Raw genomic sequence first — 14614 nt, forward strand, 5'->3', positions numbered from 1 at the left:
CTAGAGCCAAGGTGGTGCTAGAGACAGGAGATATCAATATCAAATTACATTTCTAGGTTCACAAAGGGAAAAAAATCCAGAGAGTAGCCATATACAAATTCAAACATGAATAATGCTACCTCCTAAAATTATTTAACTTAACAGAATATTAAGACAAAACCCTTGGAAGAAAGAAAATTTTGATACCTGTATCTGAGAGGCATGCAGATCCATGGTGATGATATGATCAGCCCCAGCAACTGAGAGCATGTTAGCCACAAGTTTTGCAGAAATTGGAGCACGACTCTAAAAAAGAAAGACATAGGACTGGGGATGTAGCTCAGTGGTAGAGTGCTTGCCTAGCCTGTGTAAGGCCCTGGGTTAAAGTCCCAGCACTGCCAAAAAAAAAAAAAAAGACATGGATTCGATAGCAGGAAAAAAATGGAGAAAAATCAACAAAGCATAATAAGGAAAATTACACAAGTTGTGACAACAAAAGATCTATCCATACCATTTTGTTCACTGACTATTCAATATTTACATGAATCATTGTGAAACAACATGCTTAACACTGGGTATAGAAAACAAATGTCAAAGAAGCAAACAGATAGATCTATATACTATATGTATAATGTCACAATTTGTATTATTCAAATTGTAAGAAGTGACTAGACCTAAAATAAAAGGCACAGAATGAGAGATGACCGCAGAAAGGACACAAAGTTTAAACAGGGTAGGCGTTAGAGGACCCATTTAGGAAAGTGCTTTTAAGACAAGGTGACAAAGGCAGGGAGAATAGAATTCTAGAAGGATACAATGGTATGCGTGAGATGGCTGAAGCAAAAGAGCTTCACACAGCCAGGGACTGAAAGAAGCCCAGTTATTAAAGAGGCATTCATGTACTGACAGCTGTAAACTACTGCTGTTACAAATTAAACAAAAACCAGGGGAAAGAAAGAACACTTTACGGTGATTGATAATTTAATATTTAGAGAAATAGACACACTGACATTATGTCTTTTTCAAAAAACTTCTTTATAGCTTTAGTTTCCACATTATAAATTATGGACAATAAAACTGTCCACATTAAAAAAAAACTCAAGAAACTATACAGATATGATTGAAGAAGAGTTCAGCAATTTGCTGTGAACAATGGTATTCCTGTATAATACTAGCTATAAAAAAGAAAACAGAGGTTTAAAAAAGATTTCATTCAAAATAATAACAAATAAATAATCCTGTTAAACACACACACATACACAGTATATTCATGTAAAAACACACAGAGGAAAGAATTATATCAAAAGGTTAACCAAATATTTTTATTTTATCTAACACTATTCTGATTCTTCAAAGGAAATATGTATAATATTTTGTTTTATTTTTATATATATACATGTATACATATATATGTTTGTGTATAAACTTAAAATGTAAAGAAAAGACTGAAACATCCTAAAATGTTAACAGTAGATTTTTAAAAAAAAACTGTGGAGAAAATGGAGAAATTTTTCTTTATTAAAAGCTTTTCAATCTTTCCTACTAACTATATCACAATTCATATTTTCATTGTTTAACTCTTCTATGCTATGTTCCACCTTGCCAGGATAATAAAAAGAACAAATTGGTCACTGTGACTTCTTTGTAATAGAATCTGATTCATAATGCTATCAATTTGGGACTCTTCTTCCATTTATAAGCAGCTGCTCTGGACTGAAAGTGTCCCTCTGAAATTCAGGTATTGCTAACATGATAACATTAAGCAGCAGGTCCTTTTAGAGACCATGAGGCCATGAGGGCTCCATTCTACCCTTTTTAATGTGATTAATGCCCTGATAAAAGAAGTTTCCAGTTGCATCATGGGAGCTTGCCCTTCTGTCTTCCACCCTATAAAGACAAAGAATTCCTCCCTTTGGAGGATAGGATCCTCACCAGAAACCAAACAGCAGTGCCTTGGACTTCTAGGTCCTCGAACTGTGAGAAAATAAATTTCTGTTCTTTATAAATTACCTAGTCTGCCAGGTGTGGTAGTGCACGCATGTAAACCCAGTGGCCCAGGAGGCTGAGTAACAGGATTGCAAGTTCAAAGCCAGCCTCAGTAACTTAGCAAGACCTGAAAGCTACTTAGTGAGGCCTGTCTCAAAAAAGGAGGGGGGCTGGGGATGTGGCTAAGTGGTTAAGTGTTCCTGAGTTCAATCCCTGGTACCTAAATAAATAAATAGAATTTACCAGTCTCTGGTGTTTTATTATGGCAGCACAAATAGACTAAGACACCAGCAAAAAGGATCTTCTCTGCCCTCAGTGGCATCAAGCATTTCTTACTTCTGGAATCCAAACCATAGGGGTAACTTCTAAACTCAGATGTTCTGATTTCCTTCTTCAGCCCTTGTTTACAAATCTGGTTTTGTACTGTGTTTTGTAGTTTGGTTTGATACCCAACCAAATCATGCAGAAAGAGTGATTAACAAGTTAACTAACTTTATAGCCTATACAGAGAAAAAATTAGTATAGCATTTAAACAAAGTAGAGTAAAGGCACAGTAGCCAAAAATTAAAATGTTAGTCCCTCTAATGTAAAATGTATACAGGTGAAACATTTTTCAAGTCAGTCAAGTATTCTCAGGATTTTAAATTGTAGCATCAAATGCAACCCTGCTTTGAGGGAAATCTGACAAAAGTTTTAAGGAAATTACAAGATTGTAGAGATTTATATCAGTTAAAAATAAAAAAACAATATTTTATTTTATTTTTAATTTTTTTTTAGAGAGAGAGAGAGAGAGAGATTTTTTAATATTTATTTTTTAGCTTTCAGCAGACACAACATCTTTGTTTGTATGTGGTGCTGAGGATCAAACCTGGGCCGCATGCATGCCAGGCGAACGCGCTACCGCTTGAGCCACATCCCCAGCCCCCAATATTTTATAATTGAAATAAAAACAAGACTTTAAAAGTGATTTTGAAAACAGAAAAAAAAAATTCCAAGCTGAAAGTCCTTCACCTCCTTCAGAAAGTAATTATTCCCTGTCTCACCCACAACCTATGGTTTTCACTAGTGAAGGGAACTAGCAATTATGGAATGTCTACTACGGCAGGAGACAGCAAACTATGCTCATAGGCTAATCCCACCTATAGCCTGTTTTTATACAGCCTGAGAGCTAAGGATTTTTTTCATTTATAAATGGTTATGAAAAAAAAGAACAATATTTTGAGACGTTTGAAGATTATATAAAATTCATATCTCATTGTGCATAAAGAGATATGTCCACTTGTTTACATATTGGCTATGGCTGCATTCACACTAACATGGCAAAAGTTGAGCTGTTATAACAGAGACCCAATGGTCTATGAAGCCTAAAATATTTGACACTAGTTTCTTTTCAGAGGAAGTCTGCTCACTCCTATATTGTATACTAGGTGCTTTATCAATACTAGCTAATACTATCCTCAATCTACAGATGAGGAAACTAAAGATGCATAGTTTAAATACCTTTTACAAAGGACAAACTGAGTAAATAAACCTGAGTCCACTTCATTCCCAAGGAACAACCCAAATCTCAGACCAGTTTGCACCACATCTTGTACAATTAATATTATATAATCACTTTTCCTTGTAAATATTACATTGCAATGTATCATAAAACCACTCCTTCATTGTCAGAACCTGCCCCTGGGTTCTTGTACATACAAATAAAAGGCAAAATAAAACCTTACATTTTTGCAGGACTTTCTTAAAAAGAAGTGTATAATAAAAAGAAAAATAAACAAGCTTTGAAGATGATTAAAGGGTCTAGATTTTTCTGAGCTTCTTTGCAGGTATTTCTAAGTAAAGCAATTACACAGAATTTCAGTGTGAAATCAGATGTCATAGGTAATAGAGTCCCAAAGGAAGGGAAAAGGGAAACAGAAAGCCTGGGAGGTCTGCCCAGAGCTTTATCTGTTGCCAAGGAGGACAATTTTCTGTCTACGTCCAAGATCAAGTGTAGCCCTTGGCTTTCTATGACATTCATAGAAATACCACATGGCCTTCCACCTACCTAAGTGAAGCAAAAAGGCAGAAGTGTACCCTCACTCCAAATGATACCTGGTCTCCTTTCTGTTTGTCCACACTGGTAAATGTAAGCACTTGGCCAAGAAGTAAAGTATACACTAACAGGCTCTGGCTATTTCTCCAAAGTGCTAACTAAATTCCTGTTGCCCTCCTCTAAGCAGTATCTCTGTACAAAAACCAAGCTGCTCAATCCAAGGGAAGAAGTAAACAGAAAAACTGTCAGAAACTTCAAAAATACCTCAAGTGATAGATCAAATCAAGAATTCTCCTTTCAACAAGTCTGAAGAAAGAATGAAATTGTCTCCTTCCTATAAGATGAGTCGCATGTACTATATAGATGTGTCAGAAATAACGAAGCCAGAACAATTTATGTGTCTTGGCCACCTGCAAGTTCAGTTCAGAGGATAAAGATCTATACAGAGAATGGCTATATATCAGTCTTGCTTAGGGCAGTGTGGGTGGGCACTTCTTTTCTGGCGTACTTAGTCATAGTGCCCCCTTTCAATCTCCATAGTGTCCTGGCTGGATGATCCAAGTCTCATCTCTTCTACTAGCAGTTAAGTTGAGAAAGAAATGTATTCAAATGGCCCCAAGTGGAAAACACATCTAAATATCCAACAACAGGAAAACTGGTAAAAAGCTGGTCAGATAATGCAGCTGCTCCACAAAACAGGTCCATTGGTTATTGGAAAGCTGTAGGGCTCTTCTTGTTAGCATAGTGGCTGGGAGCAGTACAGGCAATTGGAGCTACCACTTCCTGCACTTAAAGGGGCAGAGAATGGATGGCTAGTTTCTCTATTGCAAAGACTTCACTATGAATAAAAATAAGGTACAAATTATGAAAAATACAACCTTGAAAAAAAGAGGCTACTTCAAGTCAGATACGTGCTTACAAAAAAATGTAGGAATCTCAATATTGGTATCAAAGAGGAACTTCATGTTTCCAATTTTTAAACAGTGGGATGGAGGCCTTGTCATGATAAAAGAAATAATTTACTGAGTTAAGAGACAATGTATCAAATATTTCAGCCAAATACAGGGTGTAGAACTTACTGGAAATAGAAGGACTTCATTAAAATGGCTAAATGAGATGAGAATTTCCCAAATCTCTTGTCACATGGAATAGAAAAAGTGGCAGAAAATTAAGTCCTTTTTAACATGGACAAGGATAAAGATATTAAACTATCCTATCATAACACAAAGATGGGTGGAAGAGCTCACACTATACTGATGGGATGAAATTTAAAAATTGAAATTTAGCAGCCAAACTAACACATATAACTTCAGAATCCAGTTTAAAATAAAAGAAACTATATAAATAACCGGTGGGAGGACATGGCTTTACAGAAGCATGTGTGACCCAAAGTTTTGGTGAAGAGTTGGGGCCTAGCAGAGGATGGTTAAGTCAGGAGAAGGGATTGATGTGGATTTCTTGGAGTGGGTTAATTCTTGCAAGAGTGGGTTATTATAAAAAGAATGGGCCTGGCCCCTCCCTGCTTTCTTGTTCCTTGCTCACACACATGCCCCTTTTGCATGTGGCTAGTTCCCTTTCCCCCTCTCCATGTTGTGACACAGACAGGAAGAACCTCACCAGGATGCCAGTGGCCATGCTGTTTGAACCTTTTGAGCTATCAGAATTGAGTCAAATGAACACCTTAACTTTATAAGCTACCCAATCGCAGATATTTTGTTATAGCAATGCAAAACTGATTAAGAAAAGCAATCAGTAATCTATTGCAGGGGTTGGCAAACTGGCTCATGGGCCAAATCTAGCCAGCCATTTGTTTTGATACTGCTTATACTAACTACTCTGTTGTTTGTGAGCAAATAATGCTTTTTATACGTTTATGTGGTTGAAAAAAAATCAAAAGAATAGTATTTTATAATGTGAATATGATGTGAAATTCACATTTCAGTGTCTACAAGTAAAGTTTTATTGGAACAGCCACATCTATTCATTTATATGTTGTCTGCTGTTGCTTTTGAGGCACAGAGTTCAGCAGCTGTAACAGGTATCGTTTATAGAAAAGTAGACTGGCCCTTCTAATCTAAGTAAGGTAAATCATCTCAAGTACTGAATGGAGTTCTGGATATCAAAGTTTTAGCAAGAAATTTGCTGATGAGCCATGTTCAACAGAAGGACCAGAAGTTATGATTATAGAGGTAGGGATTAAAATTCAGGAAGACCGTAGTATATGAATTCAGACTTATATAGTTTTTTTCCCAAATCTGCAGGGATCTTAAGTGCTGTTTGCACAAATTTTGTTGTTTTAGAAATGAAAAAATAGCTTAAGAGTTGATCCCTGTAGTGGGTCAAATGGCATCCCTGCAAAATTCACATCTACCCACAACTTCAGAATGTGACCTCATTTTGGAAATAGGGTCTTTGCAGATGTAACCAAGGTAAATTCAAGATGAGATCATTCTGGATTAAGGTAGATCCAAAATCCAATGACAGTATCCTTGCTAGAGACACAAAAGGACATACAGAGACATGGGGAAGAAGCTATGTGAAGACAGAGTCAGAGATTGGAGAGATGCTGCCACAAGCCAAGGCAATAAGGAACACCAGAGGCTTCCTTGACTCTTTCCGGTTTCTGGATTTCAGATTTGGGGTCTCCAGACCTGAAGGTGAATAAATTCCTGCTCTTTTAAGCCACTCTGTTCATGCTAAATTGTTAAGGAAGTCCTAACAAATGAATGCAATCTCTAAGTTCCCCATAAACTCCATCTCTGATATATCTTGAAGGATAAGACCTGGATTATTTTCTTCAGATTCTTCTAGAGACTTACAGTGCCTCCTCCAATGCTAATGTTGCTAAAAGAATAATTAACCAATATTAACTGTGTTCTTCTTGAAAGACTAGAAGGGGACAACAGTATTTTGCTAATTAAACTTTTTATTTGAGGAGAACTATAAATTTACATGCAGTTGTAAGGAGTAATGCACAAATCCTATAGACCTTTACTAGAGTCTTCCCAAAATAACGTTTTCCAAAAATACAGCACAACATTACAACCAGGACCCTGAAATTGATACAATCCGGTGATCTGATTTGGGTGTTCCTGTTTGACTTGGATTCCCTGAGTTATGTGTGTGTGTTTTTATGTGTGTGTGCATGTGTGCATATTCAGTTCTGTCCACCACAGAAACACAATGATTTTATCATAATAAGGAAAATAATGGTATTTTAATATCTGCAAAAACATGCTTTACCTGTTTTGATATTTTATAGATAGGAAGACCGTAGTATATACTACTATTTATAGTAGTAACATTATGGTGAGTTCAAAGGCAAATCTGAAAAATAAGTGAGGATATGTATTTACATTATCATTAAAAGAGAAAGCCAACATTTCCCAGATATTCCAATCAAGGCCACATGTGAGGAAACAATGGTGACCCAGAACAGGTTTCAAGGGTAGGACACACCTCTCCTACCTTGTCCTTTTTATCTTGTCGGGCATATGGAAAACATGGGATCACTGCAGTCACCCTGGATGATGAGGCAATCTTGCAGGCATTGATCATGATGAGCAGTTCCATCAGGTTGTCATTGATTTCTCCACAGCCACTCTGGATGATATAGACATCTTCCCCTCTCACACTTTCACCAATCTCGACGCTAGGAAAAGAAAAATGCCATTGATTAATAGTAAAGTATATCTGCATCTCAGAGGTCTCTGAGACTACCTCCAAGTTCAATGATCCACCAGGCCCAATCACAATACTCAGCATATAGTCACATTCATTCTCTCTGATTTATTATAGGGAAAGGACACAGAACAAGATCAGTAAATGGGCAAAGTTCATGAAATGAAGTTGGAGGAAATGGGGTGAGATTCCAAGTGTTCTCCTAGAGAGAAATCACAGAAGGTGAGTTTAAGGTCTTTAGTAGCAAGTGGATACAACGTGTACAAAGTGTTGTCTAGCATGGCACCACCTTAGAGACTCAAGGCCCAGGAATTTACTGGGGGATGGTCATGAAGAGACATTGCCTAGTGCAAATCAAAATGCCAGACTCTACGCATTCAGCATCAGCTGCATTGTTTGCCAGTTGTTAACAGCTTAGTGAGCCTTTCTTATCAAGGAACAGTGGAAAGCTTCGCAAAATCTAAGTTCCTAGCTACCAACTGAGGGCCAACTTTGCAAGCAGGCCTTTTAAGCTTCCAGACCTAGTGTGATAACACTTCTCTGCAGAATACTATATTTAGTTTTAAGTTTTCTATTTTTATTAAAGTTATATATAAAAACAACTTTTAAAACTCACATTGTTGTGTAAGATTGATAATGGATAAATAGCCTGGAAGCAACCAATTTCGACATATTTACCAAGTCTCTGGCTAATATGTGAGTCTTGCTATGTCTTGATTATGATTGACTTCTTGCTATGGAAGATGAGGATTTAATTCTAATGTCCTCTCTGTCTCATCACATGGGTACAACCCTTCCCAAAACGTCATCGTCCCAATAAAGATCAATATTCAAACTCAAAACTGACCACTTCAATTGAACTGTATAAATGTTCTTCAGAGCTGAGCCATGCAGTAAACTTAAATCAACATTCATATTCTCCTGCCATGTACAACTTCTGTTTTGTTCTATTTTCCCTATAGGTAATGATCTTATCTTTCTTCTACTACTTTTTGAAATACTGAATTCAGATTCTATTCTGAACACTTCACTAACAATTTCAGTCTCCCAATGTCAAATGTTTCAAGTCCCATCTACATTTCATCATCCTGCATATGTTCCTTCTAGAGCTGGATGACCTGACTTATCTTCCTGTCTGTGCCCCACAGTCATCTGGGGATTCTCTTTGCCTCTGTCCTGCACTCAAATACCCACTTTGTGTATCCTCTTTTATGGTGTACTTCCTTGTTTGGCTGGTTGGTATGTATCCTCCACTAGTTTCTTTAGGAACAGTAAATAGGAGCTAAATTTTTAAATTGCATGTCTGAAAATTTCTGAAATTGCTGGTATAGAATTCTGAGTATTCAACATGAAAGTCAGCCCATCCCTGGTCTGTGCCCTCTGTGGAAAGAAAAGCAAAGTAGCTTCATGTGCTTTGGTAGTTCATTCACAGGGCACTGTGTAAGAATCAAGAATATAAACTGTTATTAGTGCTTGTTTTGAGCAGGCAAATTTGTTCCAATAATTGACATATTTGGAACAATTTGAGCATAATGAGAATTTTCTATTTGCTTACTATGCACAACCTCTTGAGATAGAATGCAGAAAACGGCACTAAGCCCAGCTGAATGGAGTCCCTGAGAGATCCTTTAAGCATATACAAGCACATAACTCACAAGGGCAATGAGCCACATTTATCCCCATCTGGTGTCCCAACTTGCCTCCTTCTACCATTTCCTAATAACTCAAAAGCTGTAACCGTCTGAGACCACCAACAAAGGGAAGGTATTTTTCATCAGGAAGTGCCATGTTTCTTGTAGCATTTATATATTTTTAGAATATGTAATACCTGTAAAAGTGGTTTATTGTTCATATTACATTACCATTTTTTCAAGTGTCATCAAAGAAGTTTTTGAATGTTATGCCCATCCTCATTTTTTCTCATAAGTCCTGTGGCTTTTGATTGCATGATTCATAGCATGGTAATTTTTAGAAACCCATATGTCATATTATAGCAGAACTAGATATAAGCAAATTCATCCAAAAATCAAATACAATGAACTTATAAGTGAGACACATGATTATCCTTCTCTCTTCTCTTGTTATCAGAAGCCAATTGTACCCAATAAAATTACTTTATTAGAAGAGCCAATTACAAATAATGACAATTTAAAAACAAATCAACATTTGAGATACTATGTAGTCTATTCAAACAAACAGAAGCTTATATACAACTTCAAAGAGAATAATCAGAAGACAAAAATAAAGATGTTTAAGTTGATATTTCTGAAAATAAGTTTTGATAACATCCCATTTTGTTCTTGCATGCTCTCTGCTACGGCTATTATTGGTACACTCAGGATTAAAGAGACAGAAATAATTCAATGTGCATTTCCTTCTGTTTTGGGTTCTAACGGGTTAACATAACAGTGGAATATTACATAAACTGAAGGATGAACTTAATTTGGAATTCAAGTATTATATAGCTCAGTGGTTCACAAAATACAGCACACAGCCTATTTTTGTATGGTCCATGAGCTACAAATGGTGTGATAGAGTAATGACTGCCTCTCCTACCCCAAGAAATCTATGCCCTAATCCTCTGAATATGTTTGATTACCTGACAAAGGAGCTTGCATATTTGCAGATGGAATTAAGGATGCTAACAAGCTGATTTTAAAATAGGGAGATTATACTGGATTATTTAAATGGGTCCAATGTAATCACAAGGGTCCTTAAAAATAGAACAGAAAGACAAAAGAGTCAGAGAAAGAGTTGTTATGCCTGAAGCAGGATCAGAGAGATACTTTGTTGCTGGAAGAAGGGTTCAAGAGATAAGGAATGTGGGCTGCATCTAAGAAGAAAAGGAACAAATTTCCCTTGAGAACTTCAGGAGAGGATGCAGCCTTGCTGACCCACCATGGACTTCAAACATAAAGGTAAGATATAGCAACAATAGAGATTACATGTGGCCAGCAATGCCTAAAATATTTTAAATCTAGCCCTTTACAGAAAGTTTCCCGGCTCCTGGTCTAATGACTCTTGATCCCACAATATTAGACTTTTTGTCCTGTTTTTTTTTCTCACATAGGAACCTCAAACCTCACATGAGTCCAGGGAAAGACAGAGAATGCCATGGCACCATTTTTTCCAAAGATGGTCCTGCTTCTACTCATAAAGATTATCACTCCTGATCCATACTCAAAGTCTTTAACAGCTTGTGGATAGAAGGCAGCATCACTTGCCATTCAGCCAGAGATCTTTTCAGACCCCAAATAAGAAGGCTGAAGAGCATAACTGACTCAACAACAGGCATAGTAACTGAAAGATGGCCACAGATCCCTTAACACTTTTCATGTCAAGGAGCAGGATCTCTATCCCCTTCTCTCAAATTTGGGAGGGCTCTGAGCTTGACCAACAGAATGTAACAGGACTGATGATGTACCAACTTGCAAGCCCAGGCCTTAACAGACTGGTAGCTACCACTTCCTGTCCTTTGAAATACCTCCTCTTGCCATCTAACTTCCATGCTAGAAGGGAGCTCAAGTGTCCCTGTGAAGAGGTTAATAGGAAGAGAAACTTAGGTTTCTAAGCTTCCAGACAAAAGCTAGTGTGAATTTATTAGCCATGTGAATCAGCTACCTTGGAAATGGCCTCCAGCCCTCATAGCCACTCTAGTTGCCACCATATGAAACAGAAACAAGCTTTCCTTGCTGAACCCTGCCCAAACTATAGATTTGTGAGCCAAATAAACAATTACTGGTTTAACTCCTTAATTTCTGGGGTGATCTGCTACATGGTAACCAGAACGCTGGGTCCCACAATACAGCTAAACACCCTGCTAGCACATTAACTGACTAGGGTAAAAAGTACAATAGAGACTCTAAAACCATGAATGTTGTCCTGGAAGTCATTGAAGGGTGTTGTGGTCTACAGTGTGGCTGGAGTAGACCTCCCTGCTCATCAGATTTCTGGTCCTGGCTCAGTGAGAGATGTGGGAAAAGGTTTCTTATGGGAATGGAATCAATTTTCTCTTCCTTTTGCCCTTCTGTTTCTCATTGCTAGGACCACTGTGAAAACCAGATCACTAGTATAGTACCTGGCACTGAGAGGGCTATTGGTAAAAATCAACCTCTGTACCTATACAGTTTGTGGGAAACAGCAAACTCAGAAATTTATTTTTTTTATATTCTACATATTAAAACATAAATGGGGCTGGGGTTGTAGCTCAGCGGTAGAGTGTTTGCCTAGCACGGTGAGGCCCTGGGTTCGATCCTCAGCACCACATAAAACAAACAAAATAAAGGCATTGTATACAATTAAAAAAATAAACATAAATAAAAACATAAAATGTAGCTATATAAGCAATTCTCAGAGTCTTCATGCTGAGTGGGTTTTGAGACCTTATGATTTCTAATTATCAAGCAGTGGTTTAATGGCACTCAAAATCAAATAAAAATTGAGTCTGCTTTATATTTAAAACAAATGCATGAACAATCATACTTGAATGTCTGAGTGAGTCTCACCCAACAGTCATTAAATATTTTTAGCAGAAATACAACATTGACTTAGCAATGAACTGATATAGATTAACCATGCTCTTTAGCAAAGGATTGTGCTGTTCTGAGATAACACGGAAGGGCAACATAATTGCTTTCAAAACCCACTTCATCCAGAAATTTCTCATTTATTTATATGACAACACTTTGTGAACAAAAACTATTACTCTTGGTGTTCTCAGAACTACTGAAACGTGAACAGGACTGGCAAATATTGCAATACTAAAACCCAGCTTTGTCCTCCACAGCCCTTGACCATCTTCCAGGTCATGTGCACTAAACTCTGCAAAGTGGAATTCTTTAGCCAGAGCTTTCTGGGCAGTAATACCACAGGCCACTCACTCACTACAAAGTCTCTTCACTTATATTACTGTCAGAGCCATGTAACTGGAATTCATCACCTGGATAAAGTCACAAAGGATTCACATATCCTAAAAATCAAATAAAAGCATCTTTGCCATCAATATTAATGTCACTCCTCACTAAGAATTTTTGCTTAACAAAAAGTCATCAAGATTTTTTCCCATGCTCTCTTCTAGAAATTTTAAAGCTTTAGAGTTTCATTTAGTTCTATGATCCATTCCAAGTTAATTTAATAGAATTAAATTTAATTTAATGGAAAGTATAAATGGAGGTTCCTTTTTTGTTCATCTGGCTGTCCAACTGTTTCAGCACCTTTTCTTAAAAGGTTGAATTGGAAGTGGAACTCTGCCAAAGATATAAAAGTTATCTGTAACTGTGTACAGTTAACTAACTGTACTAGACATTTGAGGAGGGAGGGGGGAAATGAGACCAATTTGAAATTAGTGAAAACACTTTGTTGACTCAGGCAAAATGAAAAAAGGAGTCCCTCAGCCCAGTTTCTGAGGAGGGACACCACCTGACCAAAATGAGCAGAGGTGACCACTTGTGGACTTGAGAAATGGATGGAATTTATACCGAACTAGGGCCTTGCTGCTTTACACAGCAGATTTCCAGAACGACAAAGAAGATGAAAGTCCATCATCTTTGAGGCAGCCAAGTTAGAGGAAGCCTAGGGGAGCCCAGCACGTGCGTCCTGGAGTTCTTACAGTCTTTCGCAGCACAACTTCACCTGACTCTGGATAATGAAGTGCTAAGCACCCTGGCTGCTAGTGAGAGTCACCTGGGGACTTGGAAAAACACGGATCCTCAGTCCACCCATTGGATTAGAACCTCTGGGGCAGGCCCGGGAAACAGCGTCTGAAAGGTCTCCAGGTAAAACCAGCCAGGGCACCGGACGTGAGGGGAACCTCTCCACGCCCAGGTCTGTAGTTCAGCCTTGCAGGGTCACAGAAACCAGGACAGGCAGACCCAGGGACATCCCTCCTCCTAGCCCTGCACAGATACAGTTCCCACCAGTTGTGCCCATTCTCTCTCCGATGGTCTGTGACCCCGCGATGTCGCCCTTCCGGACTGGGGAGTCAGGCTGAGCAGCGTGACTGGAAGGACCCTAAAGTCTAGGGGTCGACGGGTTGCGGGGCCCGAGACCGGGCCAGCGGAGGGACAGCCCGGACGTACGCAGGGACGCCCGGGTGGCCGCGGGTGCCCCTCCTAGACTTCTCTCCCTGGGCGCAGCCGCTATGGCTCAGAGGCCGCGTTGCCGCCGTCCCGCCCCGGAAGGGGGAGCGCGGCGCCCGGGGAGGTGGCTGGGGCACGCGTCGGTCCCTGTCCCGGACCGCAGCCGCGCTCGGAGCGCCCGCCAAAGCGCGTTCCCCACCTGGTCTCCTGGTTACTGAACTTCTTGGTGACCACCTTGCCCAGCTCCAGGCCCAGGCGGTCGGCCACACGCTGGGACAGGTCCTGGTGCGAGCTGCCGCTGAAAAGCACGATGTTGGGCATGGTGAGGCGTGGGATCCGAGGGGCGCGCAGCAAGAGCGACAGCGACAACTTCAGCGACAAGACGGCTGCTGCTGCGGGAGCGGGAAAGCGCGGCGGCTGGACCCAAAAGAGGGGCGGAGCAAAGGGGCGGAGCTGGAGGAGGAGCCGGGGACGCGGGAGAGAGTGAGAAGGAGCGGGCGTGGCAGGGCAGCTGGAGGGTGCCGGGAAGCTGAGACAGCCCACTGGGCCAGGCGGCAGGTTGTGAAGCCCTGGGTGGTCCTGAACCAATAAGGCGCTCTGGCTCCGTGGGAGAGCTCCCACCCCACACTTGACCTCTCTGACCTGCCTCACAGGGGAAGTCCGAAGAACCGGACTAACAGGGCACAGAGAAAATGAGCGAAGGGGCCACGGAGGTGCCTCGAAGCAAAGAGCGACCTCCCAGTGTGGTGCGCCCCAAACCCAGTGCAGAACACTGGTGTTCTTCTCTAGCAGGAATATGCACACTCTGGCCGCGGGACGAACCCTCAGAGCTGCCTATGTTTGTTCCAGAGAGCTA

At 39.8% G+C, this 14614-nt stretch overlaps 1 protein-coding gene across 1 annotated transcript in view; it reads right to left on the minus strand.

Moving 5' to 3' along the window:
* Positions 1-14202, minus strand: part of Prps2 (phosphoribosyl pyrophosphate synthetase 2) — a 30586-nt gene extending 16384 nt beyond the window's left edge. The window contains exons 1-3 of the mRNA XM_046424311.2: positions 13958-14202; positions 7469-7652; positions 187-285 (exon numbers count right to left, since the gene is read on the minus strand). Of these exons, the coding sequence (XP_046280267.1) occupies positions 187-285; positions 7469-7652; positions 13958-14079 (405 nt within the window). The 5' untranslated portion in view covers positions 14080-14202. The remainder of the gene's footprint in view (positions 1-186; positions 286-7468; positions 7653-13957) is intronic.
* Between the last annotated feature and the right edge of the window lie 412 nt (positions 14203-14614).

The sequence above is a fragment of the Marmota monax genome, unplaced genomic scaffold, assembly GCF_021218885.2.
Source record: "Marmota monax isolate L192 unplaced genomic scaffold, Marmota_monax_Labrador192_F-V1.1 WCK01_AAM20220418_F8-fsc00089, whole genome shotgun sequence".
In the NCBI taxonomy this organism is placed as follows: Eukaryota; Metazoa; Chordata; class Mammalia; order Rodentia; family Sciuridae; genus Marmota; species Marmota monax.